General features: G+C 50.5%; 1 protein-coding gene across 2 annotated transcripts in view; it reads right to left on the bottom strand.

Annotated features, from left to right (window-relative positions):
- Positions 1 to 22,500, bottom strand: part of LOC129813229 (uncharacterized) — a 30,918-nt gene that overhangs the window by 7,083 nt on the left and 1,335 nt on the right. For both annotated transcript variants that reach the window (XM_055865518.1, XM_055865519.1), the window contains exons 2-6: positions 18,633 to 21,456; positions 18,448 to 18,494; positions 15,294 to 15,411; positions 14,771 to 15,147; positions 13,565 to 13,704 (exon numbers count right to left, since the gene is read on the bottom strand). In XM_055865518.1, coding sequence (XP_055721493.1) covers positions 13,565 to 13,704; positions 14,771 to 15,147; positions 15,294 to 15,411; positions 18,448 to 18,494; positions 18,633 to 21,308 — 3,358 coding nt within the window. In that variant the 5' untranslated portion in view covers positions 21,309 to 21,456. The remainder of the gene's footprint in view (positions 1 to 13,564; positions 13,705 to 14,770; positions 15,148 to 15,293; positions 15,412 to 18,447; positions 18,495 to 18,632; positions 21,457 to 22,500) is intronic.

Genomic DNA, 22,500 nt, shown 5'->3' with positions numbered 1-22,500 from the left:
ACTTTGCTACAATGTAAAGTAGTGAGTGTACAGCTTGTATAACAGTGTAAATTTGCTGTCCCCTCAAAATAACTCAACACACAGCCATTAATGTCTAAACCGCTGGCAACAAAAGTGAGTACACCCCTAAGTGAAAATGTCCAAATTGGGCCCAATTAGCCATTTTCCCTCCCCGGTGTCATGTGACTCGTTAGTGTTACAAGGTCTCAGGTGTGAATGGGGAGCAGGTGTATTAAATTTGGTGTTATCGCTCTCACACTCCCTCATACTGACTGGTCACTGGAAGTTCAACATGGCACCTCATGGCAAAGAACTCTCTGAGGATCTGAAAATGTTTTTTGTTGCTCTACATAAAGATGGCCTGGGCTATAAGAAGATTGCCAAGACCCTGAAACTGAGCTGCAGTACCCTGAAACTGAGCTGCAGTACGGTGGCCAAGACCATAGAGTGGTTTAACTGGACAGGTTCCACTCAGAACAGGCCTTGCCATGGTCGACCAAAGAAGTTGAGTGCACGTGCTCAGCGTCATATCCAGAGGTTGTCTTTGGGAAATAGACGTATGAGTGCTGCCAGCATTGCTGCAGAGGTTGAAGGGGTGGGGGGTCAGCCTGTCAGTGCTCAGACCATACGCCGTACACTGCATCAAATTGATCTGCATGGCTGTCGTCCCAGAAGGAAGCCTCTTCTAAAGATGATGCACAAGAAAGCCCGCAAACAGTTTGCTGAAGATAAGCAGACTAAGGACATGGATTACTGAAACCATGTCCTGTGGTCTGATGAGACCAAGATAAACTTATTTGGTTCAGATGGTGTCAAGCGTGTGTGGCGGCAAGCAGGTGAGGAGTACAAAGACAAGTGTGTCTTGCCTACAGTCAAGCATGGTGGTGGGAGTGTCATGGTCTGGGGCTGCATGAGTGCTGCCGGCACTGGGGAGCTACAGTTCATTGAGGGAACCATGAATGCCAACATGTACTGTGACATACAGAAGCAGAGCATGATCCCCTCCCTTCGGAGACTGGGCCGCAGGGTAGTATTCCAACATGATAATGACCCCAAACACACCTCCAAGACGACCACTGCCTTGCTAAAGAAGCTGAGGGTAAAGGTGATGGACTGGCCAAGCATGTCTCCAGACCTAAACCCTATTGAGCATCTGTGGGGCATCCTCAAACGGAAGGTGGAGGAGTGCAAGGTCTCTAACATCCACCAGCTCCATGATGTCGTCATGGAGGAGTGGAAGAGGACTCCAGTGGCAACCTGTGAAGCTCTGGTGAACTCCATGCCCAAGAGGGTTAAGCCAGTGCTGGAAAATGATGGTGGCCACACAAAATATTGACACTTTGGGCCCAATTTGGACATTTTCACTTAGGGGTGTACTCACTTTTGTTGCCAGCGGTTTAGACATTAATGGCTGTGTATTGAGTTATTTTGAGGGGACAGCAAATTTACACTGTTATACAAGCTGTACACTCACTACTTTACATTGTAGCAGAGTGTCATTTCTTCAGTGTTGTCACATGAAAAGATATACTCAAATATTTACAAAAATGTGAGTGGTGTACTCACTTTTGTGATATACTGTAGTTTACCTCCTGAATTGACTGCCTTCAATTCCAATTGACCCCAACCCTGGTGTGTGGGTGGTTGGTTGGGTGGGTGGTTGTGTGGGTGGGTGGTTGTGTGGGTGGGTGGTTGTGTGGGTGGGTGGGTTGTTTGTGTGGGTGGGTGGTCATGTGGGTGGTTGTGTGGGTGGGTGGGTTGTGTGTGGGTGGGTGGGTGGGTGGGTTGGTTGGTTGTGTGGGTGGGTGGTTGTGTGTGTGGGTGGTTGTGTGTGTGGGTGGTTGTGTGGGTGGGTTGGTTGTGTGGGTGGGTGGTTGTGTGTGTGGGTGGTTGTGTGGGTGGGTTGGTTGTGTGGGTGGGTGGGTGGGTGGGTGGGTGGGTTGGTTGTGTGGGTGGGTTGGTTGTGTGGGTGGGTGGGTGGGTGGGTTGGTGGGTGGGTGGTTGTGTGGGTGGGTTGGTGGGTGGGTGGTTGAGTTGGTGGGTTGGTGGGTGGTTTTGTGGGTGGGTGAGTGGGTGGTTGTGTGAGTGGGTGAGTGGGTGGTTGTGTGGGTGGGTTGGTTGTGTGGGTGGGTGGTTGTGTGGGTGGTTGTGTGGGTGGGTTGGTTGTGTGGGTGGGTGGTTGTGTGGGTGGGTGGTTGTGTGGGTGGTTGTGTGGGTGGGTTGGTTGTGTGGGTGGGTGGGTGGTTGGGTGGTTGTGTGGTTGTGTGTGTGGGTTGGTTGTGTGGGTGGGTGGGTTGGTTGGGTGGTTGTGTGGGTGGGTTGGTTGTGTGGGTGGGTGGGTGGTTGGGTGGTTGTGTGTGTGGGTTGGTTGTGTGGGTGGGTGGGTTGTTTGGTTGGGTGGGTGGGTGGGTTGGTTGGTTGTGTGGGTGGGTGGGTGGGTGGGTGGGTTGGTTGTGTGGGTGGGTGGGTTGGTTGGGTGGGTGGGTGGGTGGGTTGGTTGTGTGGGTGGGTGGGTGGGTTGGTTGTGCGGGTGGGTGGGTGGGTTGGTTGTGCGGGTGGGTGGGTGGGTGGGTGGGTGGTTGTGTGTGTGGGTGGGTGGGTGGGTTGTGTGGGTGGGTGGGTTGGGTGGGTTGGTTGGTTGTGTGGGTGGGTGGGTGGGTGGGTGGGTTGTGTGGGTGGGTTGGTTGTGTGTGGGTGGGTGGGTGGGTGGTTGTGTGTGTGGGTTGGTTGTGTGGGTGGGTGGGTTGGTAGTGTGGGTGGGTGGGTGGGTTGGTTGTGTGGGTGGGTTGGTTGTGTGGGTGGGTGGGTGGTTGTGTGTGTGGGTTGGTTGTGTGGGTGGGTGGGTTGGTTGTGTGTGTGTGGGTGGGTGGGTTGGTTGGTTGTGTGTGTGTGTGTGTGTGTGTGGGTGGGTGCGTGGGTGGGTTGGTTGTGTGGGTGGGTGGGTGGTTGTGTGGGTGGGTTGGTTGTGTGGGTGGGTGGTTGTGTGTGTGGGTGGGTGGTTGTGTGGGTGGGTGGGTTGTGTGGGTGGTTGTGTGGGTGGGTGGGTGGGTTGGTTGTGTGGGTGGGTGGTTGTGTGTGTGTGTGTGTGTGTGTGTGTGTGTGTGTGTGTGTGTGTGGGTGGGTGGGTGTGGGTGGGTGGTTGTGTGTGTGGGTTGGTTGTGTGGGTGGGTTGGTTGTGTGGATGGGTGGTTGTGTGTGGGTGGGTGGGTTGGTTGTGTGGGTGTGTGGGTTGGTTGTTTGGGTGGGAGGTTGGTGGGTGGGTGCGTGTGTGGGTGGGTGGGTGGGTGGGTGGGTTGGTTGGTTGTGTGTGTGGTTGTGTGGGTGGGTGGTTGTGTGGGTGGGTGGGTGGGTGGGTGGGTGGTTGTGTGTGTGTGTGTGTGGGTGGGTGGGTGGGTTGGTTGTGTGGATGGGTGGTTGGGTGTGTGGGTGGGTGTGTGGGTGGTTGTGTGGGTGGGTGGGTGGGTGGGTGGGTTGGTTGTGTGGATGGGTGGGTGGGTGGGTGGGTGGGTGGTTGGGTGGGTTGGTTGTGTGGATGGGTGGTTGTGTGTGTGGGTGGGTGGGTGGGTGGTTGTGTGGGTGGTTGTGTGGGTGGGTGGGTGAGTGGGTGGTTGTGTGTGTGGTTGTGTGTGTGGTTGTGTGGGTGGGTGGGTGGGTGGGTTGGTTGTGTGGATGGGTGGTTGTGTGTGTGGGTGGGTGGGTGGGTGGGTGGGTGGGTGGGTGGGTGGTTGTGTGGGTGGGTGGGTGAGTGGGTGGTTGTGTGGGTGGGTGGTTGTGTGTGGGTGGGTGGGTGGGTGGGTGGTTGTGTGGGTGGGTGGGTGGGTGGGTGGTTGTGTGTGTGGGTGGGTGGGTGGGTGGTTGTTTGGGTGGGAGGTTGTGTGGGTGGTTGGGTGGGTGGTTGTGTGTGTGGGTGGGTGGGTGGTTGTGTGGGTGGGTGGTTGTGTGTGTGGGTGGGTGGGTGGGTTGGTGGGTTGGTTGTGTGGATGGGTGGTTGGGTGGGTAGGTGGGTGGGTGGGTGGTTGTGTGGGTGGTTGTGTGGGTGGGTGGGTGGGTGGGTGGGTTGGTTGTGTGGATGGGTGGGTGGGTGGGTGGGTGGTTGGGTGGGTTGGTTGTGTGGATGGGTGGTTGTGTGGGTGGTTGTGTGGGTGGGTGGGTGTGTGGGTGGTTGTGTGGGTGGGTGGGTGGGTGGGTTGGTTGTGTGGATGGGTGGTTGTGTGGGTGGGTGGGTGGGTGGTTGTGTGGGTGGGTGGGTGAGTGGGTGGTTGTGTGGGTGGGTGGTTGTGTGTGTGGGTGGGTGGGTGGGTGGGTGGGTGGGTGGGTGGGTGGGTTGGTTGGTTGTGTGGATGGGTGGTTGTGTGTGTGTGGGTGGGTGGGTGGGTGGGTGGGTGGTTGGGTGGGTGTGTGGATGGGTGGTTGTGTGTGTGGGGTGGGTGGGTGGTTGTGTGGGTGGGTGTGTGGGTGGTTGGGTGGGTTGGTTGTGTGGATGGGTGGTTGTGTGTGTGGGTGGGTGGGTGGGTGGTTGTGTGGGTGGTTGTGTGGGTGGGTGGGTGAGTGGGTGGTTGTGTGTGTGGTTGTGTGGGTGGGTGGGTGGGTGGGTTGGTTGTGTGGATGGGTGGTTGTGTGGGTGGGTGGGTGGGTGGTTGTGTGGGTGGGTGGGTGAGTGGGTGGTTGTGTGGGTGGGTGGTTGTGTGGGTGGGTGGGTGGTGGGTGGGTGGGTGGGTGGGTGGGTTGGTTGTGTGGATGGGTGGTTGTGTGTGTGGGTGGGTGGGTGGGTGGGTGGTTGGGTGGGTTGGTTGTGTGGATGGGTGGTTGTGTGTGTGGGTGGGTGGGTGGGTGGTTGTGTGGGTGGTTGTGTGGGTGGGTGGGCGGGTGGGTTGGTTGTGTGGATGGGTGGTTGTGTGTGTGGGTGGGTGGGTGGGTGGTTGTGTGGGTGGGTGGGTGAGTGGGTGGTTGTGTGGGTGGGTGGGTGTGTGTGTGGGTGGGTGGGTGGGTGGGTGGTTGTGTGTGTGGGTGGGTGGGTGGGTTGGTTGTTTGGGTGGGAGGTTGTGTGGGTGGTTGGGTGGGTGGTTGTGTGTGTGGGTGGGTGGGTGGGTTGGTTGTGTGGGTTGGTGGGTTGGTTGTTTGGGTGGGAGGTTGTGTGGGTGGTTGGGTGGGTGGTTGTGTGGGTGGGTTGGTTGTGTGGGTGGGTGGGTGGGTGGGTTGGTTGTGTGGGTGGGTGGGTTGGTTGTGTGGGTGGTTGTGTGGGTGGGTGGGTGGTTGGGTGGTTGTGTGGGTGGTTGTGGGGTGGGTGGTTGTGTGGGTGGTTGTGTGGGTGGGTGGTTGGGTGGGTGGGTGGGTGGGTGGGTGTGGGTATGTTGTGTGGGTGGGTGGGTGGGTTGGTTGTGTGGGTGGGTGGGTGGGTGGGTGGGTTGGTTGTGTGGATGGGTGGTTGTGTTGTGGGTGGGTGGGTGGGTGGTTGTGTGGGTGGGTTGTGTGGGTGGGTGGGTGGTTGTGTGGGTGGGTGGGTGGGTTGGTTGTGTGGGTGGGTGGGTGGTTGTGTGTGTGGGTGGGTGGGTGGTTGTGTGGGTGGGTGGTTGTGTGGGTGGGTGGGTGGGTGGTTGTGTGTGTGGGTTGGTTGTGTGGGTGGGTGGGTGGGTGGTTGTGTGGGTGGGTTGGTTGTGTGGGTGGGTGGGTGGGTTGGTTGTGTGGGTGGGTGGGTGGGTTGGTTGTGTGGATGGGTGGGTTGGCTGTGTGGGTGGGTTGGCTGTGTGGGTGGGTGGTTGGGTGGTTGGGTGGTTGTGTGGGTGGGTGGTTGTGTGGGTGAGTTAGTGGGTGGTTGTGTGGGTGGGTGGGTTGGTTGTGTGTGTGGGTGGGTGGGTGGTTGTGTGGGTGGGTGGTTGTGTGGGTGGGTGGTTGTGTGGGTGGTTGTGTGGTTGTGTGGGTGGTTGTGTGGGTGGTTGTGTAGGAACGGTTGTCGAAAATTGATAAAAGGTCAAAAATACAGTTCTGATAAATGTAACAGCTGCATAATGGACTAAGATACTCAATTATTTTAGAATTTTAAAAAAATCATCAACTATTGACTATTACAGCACATAAACAATTGTTTAATGAGAGACAGAAAATCTATGCAATCAGGACATTTTGGTGGTTATAAAATTTTAATTCAAATATAAAAAATATATATTATTTGAAATGATACATGCCAAAAATGAGTGTGTGTGTGTGTGTGTGTGTGTGTGTGTGCGTGCGTGCGTGCGTGCGTGCGTGCGTGCGTGCGTGTGTGTGGCAGTGCTGGGAAGTCAATTCAGGAAGTGATTTTAATAAAAAATAAAAACATTAAAAAACTTTAAAAAGTAATTGAAAAAAAAATAATAATCTAATGTTGAATATATAGTTTACCTCCTGAATTGACTGCCTTCAATTCCAATTGACCCCAACCCTGGTGTGTGGGTGGTTGTGTGGGTGGTTGGTTGTGTGGGTGGGTGTGTGGGTGGGTAGGTGGTTGTGTGGGTGTGTGGGTGGTGGGTGTGTGGTTGTGTGTGTGGGTGGGTGGTTGTGTGGGTGGTTGTGTGGGTGGTTGTGTGGGTGGGTGGGTGGGTGTGTGGGTGGGTGTGTGGGTGGGTGGGTGGGTGGTTGTGTGGGTGGGTGGGTGGTTGGGTGTGTGGGTGGGTGGGTGGGTGGGTGGGTGGGTGTGTGGGTGGGTGGGTGGGTGGGTGGTTGGTTGTGTGGGTGGGTGTGTGGGTGGGTGTGTGGGTGGTTGTGTGTGTGTGTGGGTGGGTGGTTGTGTGGGTGGGTGGGTTGGTGGTTGGGTAGGTGGGTGGTTGTGTGGGTGGTTGTGTAGGAACGGTTGTCGAAAATTGATAAAAGGTCAAAAATACAGTTCTGATAAATGTAACAGCTGCATAATGGACTAAGATACTCAATTATTTTAGAATTTAAAAAAAAATCATCAACTATTGACTATTACAGCACATAAACAATTGTTTAATGAGAGACAGAAAATCTATGCAATCAGGACATTTTGGTGGTTCTAAAAATTTTTATTCAAATATTAAAAAAATATATTATTTGAAATGATACATGCCAAAAATATTTTATGGCCGTTTTATATGTTTTGTTATTATATAGATAATCATAATAACCTTTGAAAATAACAACTCATTTGCATATACAGATGGGTTTACATTAGCACGAAATTACTCTGTATCCAATCAGCTCTTTCTAAGGTGCCGCTCCAAAAATAATGAATATCCGTACCCCTCACAATTTCCACATCAACTTTCATCAACTTTCAAAGACGTGCAACATTACATATTCATGGTTAATGTAATCTAGAATATTAAACACAAGGCGGAAGGTTTGTACCAAAATAGGACCCACCTGTTGTGAACATTAACATAAATCGCTAGAATTAACCAATGCATATTTATTTGACAATTTGACAAAAAATTGCGTGATTGATTTATGTGGATGTTTCGTGTGTGGCGACTTTGTTAATATTATTATCAAATAAAAACATTTTGTAAATTATACTTTCTGTCACGCCCTGGCCTTAGTATTCTTTGTTTTCTTTATTATTTTAGTTAGGTCAGGGTGTGACATGGGGAATGTTTGTGTTTTGTTGGTTTTGGGTGTTTCTATGGTAAAGGGGTTGTTGGGTGTAGTATATGGGTTTGTGTTGAGTACATGTGTCTAGCGTTGTCTATGTATGTTTAGTTGTCTAGGAGAGTCTATGGTTACCTGAATGAGTTCCCAATTAGAGACAGCTGATTTCGGTTGTCTCTGATTGGGAGCCTTATTTAGGGTAGCCATAGGCTTTCATTTGTTGTGAGTAGTTGTCTATGTGATACGTTTGTAGCCAGTGTGTGCACATCGTTGTTTAGCTTCACGATCGTTTTGTTTAGTGTTTAAGTGTTTTTGTTTCGTTTTTTCCTTCGTCATCAAATAAAAGGAGATGGCTTATTTTCCTAAAGCTGCGTTTTGGTCCGTCAATCCTCCACACGATCGTGACAGAACTACTCACCAATACAGGACCAAGCGGCATGGAAAGCGGCAACAGGATCCACCTACACAGGATTCGTGGACATGGGAGGAGATACTGGATGGTAAGGGGCCGTGGGCACAACCGGGAGAATATCGCCTTCCTCGTGAAGAGCTGGAGGCAGCTAAAGCCGAGAGGAGGCGATATGAGGAGGCAGCACGGAGACAAGGCTGGAAGCCCGTGAGTACAACCCAAAAATTTCTTGGGGGGGGCCTTAAAGGGAGTGTGGCGAAGTCAGGTAGGAAACCTGCGCCTACTCCCTGTACTTACCGTGGAGAGCGAGAGTACGGGCAGACACCGTGTTACGCAGTAGAGCGCACGGTGTCTCCTGTACGCGTGCATAGCCCGGTTTGGTACATTTCAGCTCCACGTATCGGCCGGGCTAGACTGAGCGTTGAGCCGTATGTCATGAAGCCGGCCCAACGCATCTGGTCACCAGTGCGTCTCCTCGGGCCGGCGTACATGGCACCAGCCTTACGCATGGTGTCCCCGGTTCGCCTACATAGGCCGGTGCGGGTTATTCCACCTCCCCGCACTGGTCAGGCGACGGGGAGCATACAACCAGGTAAGGTTGGGCAGGCTCGGCGCTCAAGGGAGCCAGTACGCCTGCACGGTCCGGTATTTCCGGCGCCACCTCCCCGCCCCAACCCAGTACCACCAGTGACTCCTCCACGCACTAGCTATATGGTGCGTGTCTCCAGCCCTTTACCACCAGTGTCTAAACCACGCACCAAGCCTCCTGTGTGTCCCCAGAGTCCTGTGCGTCCTGTTGCTGCTCCCCGCACTAGCCCTGAGATGCGTGTCCCCAGCCCGGTGCCACCAGTCCCGGCACCACGCACCAGGCCTACAGTGCGCCTCAGCCGGCAGGAGTCTGCCGTCTGCACAGCGATGCATGAACTGCCCGTCTGCCATGAGCCTGCAAAGCCGCCCGTCTGCCATGAGCCTGCAAAGCCGCCCGTCTGCCATGAGCCTACAGAGCCGTCCGCCAGACAGGAGCCGCTAGAGCCGTCCGCCAGACAGGAGCCGCTAGAGCCGTCCGCCAGACAGGAGCCGCTAGAGCCGTCCGCCAGACAGGAGCCGCTAGAGCCGTCCGCCAGACAGGATCTGCCAGAGCCGCCCGCCAGACAGGATCTGCCAGAGCCGCCCGCCAGACAGGATCTGCCAGAGCCGCCAACCAGACAGGATCTGCCAGGGCCGCCAACCAGACAGGATCTGCCAGGGCCGCCCGCCAGACAGGAGCCGCTAGAGCCGCCAGCCAGACAGGAGCCGCTAGAGCCGTCCGTCAGACAGGATCTGCCAGAGCCGCCAACCAGACAGGATCTGCCAGAGCCGCCAACCAGACAGGATCTGCCAGAGCCGCCAACCAGACAGGATCTGCCAGAGCCGCCAACCAGACAGGATCTGCCAGAGCCGCCAACCAGACAGGATCTGCCAGAGCCGCCAACCAGACAGGATCTGCCAGAGCCGCCAACCAGACAGGATCTGCCAGAGCCGCCAACCAGACAGGATCTGTCAGGGCCGCCAACCAGACAGGATCTGTCAGAGCCGCCAGCCAGCCATGAGCAGCCAGATCCGTCAGCCAGCCATGAGCAGCCAGATCCGTCAGCCAGCCATGAGCAGCCAGATCCGTCAGCCAGCCATGAGCAGCCAGATCCGTCAGCCAGCCATGAGCAGCCAGATCTGTCAGCCAGCCATGAGCAGCCAGATCCGTCAGCCAGCCATGAGCAGCCAGATCCGTCAGCCAGCCATGAGCAGCCAGATCCGTCAGCTAGCCATGAGCAGCCAGATCCGTCAGCTAGCCATGAGCAGCCAGATCCGTCAGCTAGCCATGAGCAGCCAGATCCGTCAGCTAGCCATGAGCAGCCAGATCCGTCAGCTAGCCATGAGCAGCCAGATCCGTCAGCTAGCCATGAGCAGCCAGATCCGTCAGCTAGCCATGAGCAGCCAGATCCGTCAGCTAGCCATGAGCAGCCAGATCCGTCAGCTAGCCATGAGCAGCCAGATCCGTCAGTCAGCCATGAGCAGCCAGATCCGTCAGCTAGCCATGAGCAGCCAGATCCGTCAGCTAGCCATGAGCAGCCAGATCCGTCAGCTAGCCATGAGCAGCCAGATCCGTCAGCTAGCCATGAGCAGCCAGATCCGTCAGCTAGCCATGAGCAGCCAGATCCGTCAGCTAGCCATGAGCAGCCAGATCCGTCAGCCAGCCATGAGCAGCCAGATCCGTCAGCCAGCCATGGGCCGTCCCTCAGTCCGGAGCTGCAGTCCCTCAGTCCGGAGCTGCAGTCCCTCAGCCTGGTGCTGTCCCTTATCCTGGTGCTGCCCCTTATCCTGGTGCTGTCCCTTACCCTGGTACTGCCCCTTAGTTCGGAGCTGCCCCTGACCCTGGTACTGCCCCTTATCCTGGTACTGCCCCTTAGTCCGGAGCTGCCCCTTAGTCCGGAACTGCCCCTTAATGCAGTGGGGTTAATGTGGAGGGGGGTCATTTGGAGGAAGCTAAGGAGGCGGTTAGGGACTGTGGTGACGTGGGGACTACGACCAGAGCCGGAGCCGCCACCGTGGATGGAAGCCCACCCAGACCCTCCCCTAGACTGGTTAATGGTGCGCCCGGAGTTCGCACCTTAAGGGGGGGGTTATGTCACGCCCTGGCCTTAGTATTCTTTGTTTTCTTTATTATTTTAGTTAGGTCAGGGTGTGACATGGGGAATGTTTGTGTTTTGTTGGTTTTGGGTGTTTCTATGGTAAAGGGGTTGTTGGGTGTAGTATATGGGTTTGTGTTGAGTACATTTGTCTAGCGTTGTCTATGTATGTTTAGTTGTCTAGGAGAGTCTATGGTTACCTGAATGAGTTCCCAATTAGAGACAGTTGATTTCGGTTGTCTCTGATTGGGAGCCTTATTTAGGGTAGCCATAGGCTTTCATTTGTTGTGAGTAGTTGTCTATGTGATACGTTTGTAGCCAGTGTGTGCACATCGTTGTTTAGCTTCACGATCGTTTTGTTTAGTGTTTAAGTGTTTTTGTTTCGTTTTTCCTTCGTCATCAAATAAAAGGAGATGGCTTATTTTCCTAAAGCTGCGTTTTGGTCCGTCAATCCTCCACACGATCGTGACACTTTCCCACTATCCCCCAAGTTTTCTCTTAGATCATGTAGTGGCCGTGTCAGTGTGTTTAATCCCCATCATAATATACATTTGTATACACTATATATATATACAAAAGTATCTGGACACCCCTTCATATTAGTGGATTCGGCTATTTCAGCCACACCCGTTGCAGACAGATGTATAAAATCGAGCACACAGCCATGCAATCTCCATAGACAAACATTTGCAGTAGAATGGCACGTACTGAAGAGCTCAGTGACTTTCAATGCAGCAATGTCATAGGATGCCACCTTTCCAAAAAGTCAGTTCGTCACATTTCTACCCTGCTAGAGCTGCCTCGGTCAACTGTAAGTGCTGTTTGTGTAAGTGTAAATGTCTAGGAGCAACAACGGCTCAGCCACAAAGTGGTAGGCCACACAAACTCACAGAATGGGACCGCCCAGTGCTAAAGTACGTAGCGCATAAATATCATCTGTCCTCGGTTGCAACACTCACTACCGAGTTCCAAACTGCCTCTGGAAGCAAAATCAGCACAATGTTCGTCGGGAGCTTCATGAAATGGGTTTCCATGGCCGAGCAGCCGCATACAAGCCTAAGATCACCATGCGCAATTCCAAGCGTTGGCTGGAGTGGTGTAAAGCTCTCCGCCATTGGACCGTAAAGGAGTGGAAACGTGTTCTCTGGAGTGTTGAATCACGCTTCAATGTTTGGCAGTCCGACGGATTAATCTGGGTTTGGCGGATGCCAGGAGAAGCAACCTGCCCCAATGCATAGTGCCAACTGTAAAGTTTGGTGGAGGAGGGATAATAGACTAGGGCTGTTTTTCATGGTTCGGTCTAGTCCCCTTAGTTCCAGTGAAGGCAAATCTTAACACTACAGCATACAATGACATTCTAGCAACAGTTTGGGGAAGGCACTTTCCGGTTTCAGCATGACAATGCCCCCGTCCACAAAGTGAGTTCCAAACAGAAATGGTTTGTCGAGATCGGTGTGGAAGAACTTGACTGGCCTGCACAGAGCCCTGACCTCAACCCTCATCGGACACCTTTGGAATGAATTGGAGCGCTGACTGCGAGCCAGGCCTAATCGCCCAACATCAGTGCCCGACCTCACAAATGCTCTTCTGGCTGAATGGAAACAAGTCCTCACAATTTTCCAACAACTAATGGCAAGCCTTCTTAGAATAATGGAGACTGTTAGAGCAGCAAAGGAGGGAGGACCAACTCCATAATGCCAATGATTTTGGAATGAATTGTTCGACGAGCAGGTGTCCACATACTTTCGGTCATGTAGTGTAAACACATGGGTCAAACATTTTTTGTTCCCATGTCTACGATTTCCCATAATTCCACCATCCATTTCAGACATCGCGTCACACTTTTCTTTGATAATAAAGTCCAAGAGAAAATATGGTTTGAACATGTAATAGTCCGTTTCTATTTTGACAGTAAATCAGTGAAGTGATAATTAGTTGACAAATAAATGATCCACTTCTCAAACACATGAAACTGAACAGAGGAGTAATATCAGGTGGGCATGGCTTGAGCCTTGCTTGAGTGTGTGTGTGTGTGTGTGTGTGTGTTTGTGTGTGTGTGTGAGTGTGTCAGTGGAGGCTCCTCAGAGGAGGAAGGAGAGGACCATCCTCAGTGAATTTCAGGAAAATAAAATAGTGAAACATTTAAAAAGTTATCCTTTTTAGATAAAACTACACTAAATATATTCACGTCACCAAATAATTGAATAAAACAATGTTTTGCAATGAAGGTCTACAGTAGCCTCAACAGCACTCTGTAGGGTAGCACCATGATGTACTCGGAGGACAGCTAGCTTCTGTCCTCCTCTGGGTACGTTGAATTCAATATAAAACCTAGGAGGCTCATGGTTCTCACCCCTTTCCATAGACTTACACAGCAATTATGACAACTTCCGGAGGACATCCTCCAACCTATCAGAGCTATTGCAGCATGAACTGACATGTTGTCCACCCAATCAAAGGATCAGAGAATGAATCTAGAACTGAAAGCATAAGCTACAGCTAGCTAGCACTGCAGTGCATCAAATGTGGTGAGTAGTTGACTCAAAGAGAGAGAAAGACAATAGTTGAACAGTTTTGAACAAATTCATTCATTCAAAAATGAAAGAGAAGCAAGAGAAAGAGAGAGCTAGCTATATTTCACTTTTTTTTCCCGCTTTCACTTTCTTAGCTAACATATGCAGCTAGCTAGTTTAGCTTACTCAAACACCTGGCTAAAACAGAGAGGGATGCTATGTTAGCTAGTCGGGTATGGCTATCCAACACTGGAACTCTTCCACGTCAAGGTAAGCTTTTGGTATTATTAATTTATTGCCACCGGGGCCTGCCGGTGTAACTGCTAAACTGCTTGCTGTATACTGTACTGCATGATTGTAGCGGGTGTACTAATGCGTTAGCTGTGTGTGTGTACCTCTGTGCTGGGTGGATGAGTTTTCCAGGGCATCCCAGGGCGTCCACAACACCAGTGCATTGTGGGTGTCTGAGTGAGAGTGTCTTTGGTCCTGAAGAGGTGGGACATCAGCCTGAAATCCAATCCCCACGTTGATCCTCCTGTGAGTGATAGGCCAATAACCAATCATAGTTGCGTATGCTTCACAGATGTGTTTCTCTGCACTAAAAATAGACTTGAAGCGTAAAAGATGGTTTAGTAATGCAAGTCTTGCATTCTGATGCATCACTGCAGCCAGTGTCGCAAGTCTGATTGATTACAGTGGGTTTGTTTCAACTGAGCTGACGGAATAAAACACAGAACAATTTAAGTCAAGCTTCAGGTCTGCAAGGGCTGGGTGGAAAGGGGGAATTATCAGTGATAAGTAATGTGATTGGGTAGGCGATTAGTAAGGGGTGATGTGATTGGGTAGGAGGTTAGTAAGGGGTGATGTGATTGGGTAGGCGGTTAGTAAGGGGTGATGTGATTGTGTAGGAGGTTAGTAAGGGGTGATGTGATTGGGTAGGAGGTTAGTAAGGGGTGATGTGATTGGGTAGGAGGTTAGGGGTGATGTGATTGGGTAGGAGGTTAGTAAGGGGTGATGTGATTGGGTAGGCAGTTAGTAAGGGGTGATGTGATTGTGTAGGAGGTTAGGAAGGGGTGATGTGATTGGGTAGGAGGTTAGTAAGGGGTGATGTGATTGGGTAGGAGGTTAGGGGTGATGTGATTGGGTAGGAGGTTAGTAAGGGGTGATGTGATTGGGTAGGAGGTTAGTAAGGGGTGATGTGATTGTGTAGGAGGTTAGTAAGGGGTGATGTGATTGGGTAGGAGGTTAGTAAGGGGTGATGTTATTGGGTAGGAGGTTAGTAAGGGGTGATGTGATTGTGTAGGAGGTTAGGAAGGGGTGATGTGATTGGGTAGGAGGTTAGTAAGGGGTGATGTGATTGGGTAGGAGGTTAGTAAGGGGTGATGTGATTGGGTAGGAGGTTAGTAAGGGGTGATGTGATTGGGTAGGAGGTTAGTAACGGGTGATGTGATTGTGTAGGAGGTTAGTAAGGGGTGATGTGATTGGGTAGGAGGTTAGGGGTGATGTGATTGGGTAGGAGGTTAGTAAGGGGTGATGTGATTGGGTAGGAGGTTAGGGGTGATGTGATTGGGTAGGAGGTTAGTAAGGTGTGATGTTCTTACGGTTTGATCTTTATTGGCTGCTCCCCGGACATTAGCATGTCACCATCACTCGCGGTTAGAGAGCAGTATAGCCCAGTTCCCTCCCTGTCTGGCCTCAGCATGGGAGGAGGGGTGTAGTAGGTCAGTTGAACAATTGAACGCAGAACACTCTGGAACACCACAGCACCCCTAGTGGACTGGCAGGTCAGGACAAGAGGAGAGTGGCGATGGGGATACCTCCTCTTGTCTTTTTTCCTTTCTTTCCATTCTCTCCTTCCCTCATCCTCCCCCTCTTGGCACTCCTCTTCCAGGCATGGAAGGGGGGAGGCAGGGAGTCTGACGGGCACAGAGACGGGCATCACTATGGGGACAGGAGACCCTGGAATCACCCCTTCCTTCTGTTGAGAGAGAGAGAGAGAGACATGAGAAAGAGAGAATTTACATTACAGGGATAGAGAAGTAGTGTGTGTGTGTGTGTGTGTGTGTGTGTGTGTGTGTGTGTGTGTGTGTGAGTGTGCGTGTGCGTGTGTGTGTGTTGTCTCACCGTCCTGTATGTTTGTGACCTGCCGGTCTGTCCTCGGAGTCCTCCGTGAGAGCGCATGTGTCCGTTCAGAGCAGGAAGACTCTTAAAGACCCTCTGACACACAGAACACAGCAACCTGCTGACAAACACACATCATCATCATTAATATCATCATCATCATGATCATCATCACAATCAATATCATCATCAATATCATTATAATGAATATCATCATCATAATCAATATTATCATCATAATCAATATCATCAATATCATCATCATCATAATCAATATCATCAATATCATCATCATCATAATCAATATCATCATCATCATCATCATAATCAATATCAATATCATCACCCTAATCAACATTATCATCATCATAATCAATATGATCATCCTCATAATCGATATCATCATCATCATCAATATCATCATAATCAATATGATCATCCTCATAATCGATATCATCATCATCATAATCAAAATGATCATAATCATCAATATCATCATCATCATAATCATCATCATCATAATCAATATCATCATAATCAATATCATCATAATCAATATCATCATCATAATCAATATCATCATCATAATCAATATCATAATCAATGTCATCATCATCAATATCATCATCATCATAATCAATATTATCATCCTCATAATCATCATCAATATCATAATCAATATCATCATCAATATCATCATCATCATCAATATCATCATCATCATCAATATCATCATCAATATCATCATCATAATCAATATCATCATCAATATCATCATCAATATCATCATCAATATCATCATCATCATAATCAATATCATAATCAATATCATCATCAATATCATCATCATCATCATCATCATCATCATCATCATCATCATCAATATCATCATCAATATCATCATCATCATCAATATCATCATCATCATCATCATCATCTATATCATCATCATCATCAATATCATCATCATCATCATCTATATCATCATCATCAATACAAACACCATATTGAATAAAAACGTGTCTTAGTTGTTGGGCTTGGGGGGGGGGGGGGGTTGGGGGCGGCACGTCCGCACGGCTGAATTTGGTCAAAGCCCCAGTCAATAACTTTTTTGAGGCCCCCACCTTGGCGGAGAGAAATGTTGCTGTTTTAAAGCCAATTTCCTGTAATTCTACACATTGTTTTATGTAGCTGATTAAAATGTAGTTTGAAAGCTAATTTCCTGCAATTATATGCATTTTGCCATGGCTAGGGATGTGTTCCTATGCTCAAACTAGTCAAAAGTTTGGACACACCTACTCATTTTTGCTATCTTTTACATTGTATAATAATATTGAAGACATCAAAACTATGAAATAACACATATGGAATCATGTAGTAACCAAAACAGTGTTAATCAAATCAAAATATATTTTATATTTGAGATTCTTCAACAAGCCACCCTTTGCCTTGATGACAGCTTTGCACACTCTTGGCATTCTCTCAACCAGCTTCATGAGGTAGTCACCTGGAATGCATTTCAATTAACAGGTGTGCCTTCTTAAAAGGTAATTTGTGGAATTCCTTTCCTTCTTAATGAGTTTGAGCCAATAATTTGTGTTATGACAAGGTAGGGGTGGTATACAGAAGATAGCCCTATTTGGTAAAAGACCATATTATGGCAAGAACAGCTCAAATCAGTAAAGGGAAACAACAGTTCATCATTACTTTAATACATGAAGGTCAGTCAATTCGGAAAATTTCAAGAATTTTGAAAGTTTCTTAAAGTGCAGTTGCAAAAACCATCAAGTGCTATGATGAATCTGGTTCTCAAGAGGACCGCTATAGGAAAGGAAGACCCAGAGTTACCTCTGCTGCAGAGGATAAGTTCAGTAGTTACCAGCCTCAGAAATTGCAGCCCAAATCAATGCTTCACAGAGTTCAAGTAACAGACACATTTCAACATCAACTGTTTAGAGGAGACTGCAAAACTCAGGCATTCATGGTCTAATAGCTGCAACGAAACCACGACTAAAGGACACCAATAAGAAGAAGAGACTTGCTTGAGCCAAGAAACATGAGCAGTGGGCATTAGACCGGTGGAAATCTGTCTTTTGGTCTGATGAGTCACCATTTTTGGTTACAACAGCCGCATCTTTGTGAGACTCAGAGTAGGAGAACATCTCCGCATGTGTGGTACCCAACGTGAAGCATGGAGGAGGAGGTGTGATGGTGTGGGGGTGCTATGCTGGTGACACTGTCAGTGATGTATTTAGAATTCAAGTTACACTTAACCAGCACGGCTACCACAGCATTCTGCAGCGATACACCATCCCATCTGGTTTGAGCTTAGTGGGACTATCATTTGGTTTTCAACAGGACAATGACCCAACACAAGCTCTGTAAGGGCTAGTTGACCAAGAAGGAGATTGATGGAGTGCTGCATCAGATGACCTGGCCTCCACAATCACCTGACCTCAACCCAATTGAGATGGTTTGGGATGAGTTGGACTGCAGACTGAAGGAAAAGCAGCCAACAAGTGCTCAGCATATGTGGGAACTCCTTCAAGACTGTTGAAAAAGCATTCCAGGTGAAGCTGGTTGAGAGAATGCCAAGAGTGTGCAAAGCTGTCATCAAGGCAAAGGGTGGCTACTTTGAAGAATCTCAAATATACAATATATTTTGTTTTGTTTAACACTTTTTTTAGGTACCACATGATTCTACATGTGTTATTTCATCGTTTTGATGTCTTCACTATTATTCTACAATGTAGAAAATAGTAAAAATAAAGAAAAACCCTGGAATGAGTAGGTGTGTCCAAACTTTTTACTGTCTATGTCTGCATGTAAGCATTTCACTGCACGTGTTATAACATCTGCTAAATCGTATGTGACCAATAAACTTATTTCATTTTAGAAGTAGCACAATTCATCTTTTTACATTTCCCTGTCCCACCCTCTGTATATATATATTTTTTATCCCCCCCACCCAAAATAAAATAAACACTTAGGCGGGCAGCCCAGGACCTTTCTATGCAGAAAACCCTGCATACCACACACACACACACACACACACACACACACACACACACACACACACACACACACACACACACACACACACACACACACACACACACACACACACACACACACACACACACACACACCAGCATACCTGCAGTTTGGTGTCTCATAGTTTCCCAAATGTTCTGTCACTGTCATCTACAAGAACAACAAAAACAACGTTAATTTAACACACTCTGTTAAGTATATCAGATATCCTTTAATGCTTTAAGTTTTTATCTCAGCGAGCTAACACCGACTACCCAGACTCCCCCTTGGGAGGATGTTTTACTGTACCTGTGTCTGCTGTGCTGGGGGCGAGTAGAGAGGCTGGTTCAGATGGTTCAATTGATTCAGATGGTTCAAGTGATTCAATTGATTCAGATGGTTCAATTGATTCAGATGGTTCAAGTGATTCAATTGATTCAGGTGGTTCACGTGTGGTCCTCTCCTCTCTGTGGTCATCTGCTGGACGGCTGGACTTACCCCACTCTCTGACTCCCACCCCCCACGCAGGAGGAGAGGGGGAGAGAGGTAGAGAGGGCTGCATCTAGGGCTAGGGTTAGGGTAGGGGATATAGGATGGGCTTGGACTGGGCTGGTTAGGATGGGGTATGGGGCTGGATTGAGGGCTGAGGTGAGGGTAAGAGTAGGAACTATGGTTAGGGTGGGAGCTGTAGGTAGGGTTAGGATTGGGGCTGTAAGTGGGGTTAGGATTTGGGCTGTAGGTAGGGTTAGGGTTGGGGTTTGGGCTGTAGGTAAGGTTAGGGTTGGGGTTTGGGCTGTGGGTAGGGTTAGGGTTGGGGTTAGGGTTTGGGCTGTAGGTAGGGTTTGGGTTGGGGTTAGGGTTAGGGTTGGGGCTGTAGGTAGGGTTAGGGTTTGGGCTGTAGGTAGGGTTAGGGTTGGGGCTATAGGTAGGGTTAGGGTTAGGGTTTGGGCTGTAGGTAGGGTTAGGGTTAGGGTTGGGGCTGTAGGTAGGGTTAGGGTTAGGGTTGGGGTTGGGGTTAGGGTTGGGGTTAGGGTTGGGGCTGTAGGTAGGGTTGGGGTTAGGGTTAGGGTTGGGGTTAGGGTTGGGGTTAGGGTTGGGGCTGTAGGTAGGGTTGGGGTTAGGGTTGGGGCTGTAGGTAGGGTTGGGGCTGTAGGTAGGGTTGTGGTTGGGGTTGGGGTTGGGGTTAGGGTTGGGGCTGTAGGTAGGGTTGTGGTTGGGGTTGGGGTTAGGGTTGGGGTTAGGGTTGGGGCTGTAGGTAGGGTTGTGGTTGGGGTTGGGGTTGGGGTTTGGGTTGGGGTTTGGGTTGGGGCTGTAGGTAGGGTTGTGGTTGGGGTTGGGGTTAGGGTTGAGGTTGGATTGAGGGTGAGACTTAAAGTTAGAGTTGAGATGAGTGTGGAAGTGAGGGAAAGGGTAAGGGTTGGAGTAAGACTGGGGACCAGGGTACCAGGGTGAGGTGGGTTCCACAGAGATAAGAGGGCTCTGTGTTGGCTGTGTGTACAAGCAGGGGCTTGGTTGTTGGTCTGCGTGTGCCTGTGTGTACAGATAGGAGCTTTGTGCGAGGGTCTGTGTTTGAGTGTAGGAGATGTGTGTGTGCTGCTGGGTGTGACTGTGGTTCTGTGAGGGGGGCTGTGGGGGGCCGTAGCCCCCTCCCTGTCCTTGTTCTTGTCTCTGGAGCTGGGCTAGGATGTGGAGTCTGACCTGGTGCTTCTGGCTCTGTAGCTGGCTCTGGACAGACTGACGCTGGTGATGTTCCAGCTGGCTCTGTAGCTGGCTCTGGACAGACTGATGTTGATGATGGTCCACCTGGTTCTGTAGCTGGCTCTGGACAGACTGATGCTGGTGATGGTCCACCTGGTTCTGTAGCTGGCTCTGGAAAGACTGATGTCGATGATGGTCCACCTGGTTCTGTTGCTGGCTCTGGAAAGACTGATGCTGGTGATGGTCCACCTGGTTCTGTAGCTGGCTCTGGAAAGAGTGACGTTGATGATGGTCCACCTGGTTCTGTAGCTTGCTCTGGAAAGACTGATGTTGATGATGGTCCACCTGGTTCTGTAGCTGGCTCTGGAAAGACGGATGTTGATGATGGTCCACCTGGTTCTGTAGCTTGCTCTGGAAAGACTGATGTTGATGATGGTCCACCTGGTTCTGTAGCTGGCTCTGGAAAGACTGATGTTGATGATGGTCCACCTGGTTCTGTAGCTGGCTCTGGACAGACTGATGTTGATGATGGTCCACCTCCATCTGCTGGCTCTGATGGTGGTTGCAGTTCTGTAGGCCCAGTTGAGTCTGAAGGTCCAGAGACTGCTGTTTCATGTGATGGTTCTGCTGGTTCTTCTGGTTGCTGTACATGGTCTGGGAGTCCAGTAGGGGAACTTGATAGCTGCTGGGAGTCTGATGGTCCTTTTGGGTCTTGAGCTGCCTCTGGTGGTTTCTGTTGCTGGTGTAGGTCTGCTGGTCCAGCTGGTGGTTCTTTCCCCGGTCCAGCTGATGGTTGAGGTTAGTTTGGGAGCCATGGTTGTGGTAGTCCTGCAGCGTTTCTGGGTCAGGGTGGGTCGTTGTCTGCTGGTACGACTGGTCCTGGGTATAGTCCTGGTAGCCATATTGCAAGGAGGGCTGGGGGACGGGAGACAGTAGCTGACATGTGTCCACATCAGAAGGGAAGTCTGTCTCTACTAGGTCCTGGGGCTGAGAGAGGGGGGAGAAGGGCTGGGGGAAGGGGAGCTGAGTTTGGGAGAAGAGGGAGTGGTGGACAGGGGAGAGAGGAGCGGGCCTGGGGGACACGGGGGAGTGAAGGGGGAAAGGGGGTTGGTGGACAGGGGAGAGAGGAGCGGGCCTGGGGGACACGGGGGAGTGAAGGGGGAAGGGGGGGTGGTGGACAGGGGAGAGAGGAGCGGGCCTGAGGGACACGGGGGAGTGAAGGGGGGAATGGCGAGGGGAGAGGTGAAGTCCCTCTGAGTCCTTGATAGGATGATGCTGCTTAGACATCACGTCAATAACCCTCGCTCACAACACAGAGGTACTGCTTTACAACACTCTGCCCGACATACGGTTCGCTACATTGGCAGCGATGGAGTTCTCTTCATCTAGTAGTGGGGTTGATGCTCATGGGAGTATGTTGTTCTCACTGTCAGACCTGCAACAAAGGAGAGAAAGGGTTAACACACCGTTAAGAAGGCCCCGTTCCTGGGTCTGAGTATTGGAAAGAGATCGTGTGCACGTAACAGGGTATGTCAAGTATTTGACATCACAAGTTGACATTCACATGCAGACTCTCTAACACACTAGCCCATATCATACCATCACTTTCATATCCACACATGAAAGCAAGCACACACACACACACACACAGACACACACACACACAGACACACACACACACACACACACACACACACACACACACACACACACACACACACACACACACACACACACACACACACACACACACACACACACACACACACACACACACATTCTCACTGGCAGCAAGTCCTATATAACGTCCTGTCACATGACCTCGAGTAACTAAGAGAGTATCAGTTGAACTCTCCTGTCCTTTAAAGGAGCGGATCACGAAGGCCTGTGTGTAATGGCTATAGGGCCAATTGGAAACAAAACGACAGAAAGTGTTTGTATGTGTCTCTGTGTGTGTGTCCGGGGGGGGGGGTCTGTGTCAGTGTGCGTGGGAGAGAGGGCAGCGTGGTTAAGAGTTTCCAACCACACTAACCTTGCTTTTGCAATGACTGCCACTGTACACACACACACACACACACACACACATACACATACACACACACACATACACACATACACACACGTTTGGTTGTAAAACTAGTTTGGACAGTTCAAAGATTTCCTGGACAATAATAACGTGGTTGGACGAGCCAGGTAGGAAGCATGAGAGAGTGAGATAGAGAGAGGGGAGAGAGAGAGAGTCAGATGGAGAGAGAGAGTGAGATAGAGAGAGAGAGAGAGAGAGAGAGAGAGAGAGATAGAGAGAGGGAGATAGAGAGAGGGGGGAGAGAGAGAGTGAGATAGAGACGGGGGAGAGAGAGAGAGAGAGAGAGAGAGAGAGAGAGGGGGGAGAGAGAGAGTGAGATAGAGAGACGGGGGAGAGAGAGAGAGATAGAGAGAGGGGGGAGAGAGAGGGGGGGGGGGAGAGAGAGAGATAGAC

Source organism: Salvelinus fontinalis, chromosome 16 (genome assembly GCF_029448725.1).
Source record: "Salvelinus fontinalis isolate EN_2023a chromosome 16, ASM2944872v1, whole genome shotgun sequence".
Classification (NCBI taxonomy): domain Eukaryota; kingdom Metazoa; phylum Chordata; class Actinopteri; order Salmoniformes; family Salmonidae; genus Salvelinus; species Salvelinus fontinalis.
This window is presented reverse-complemented; position numbering and strand designations above follow the sequence as displayed.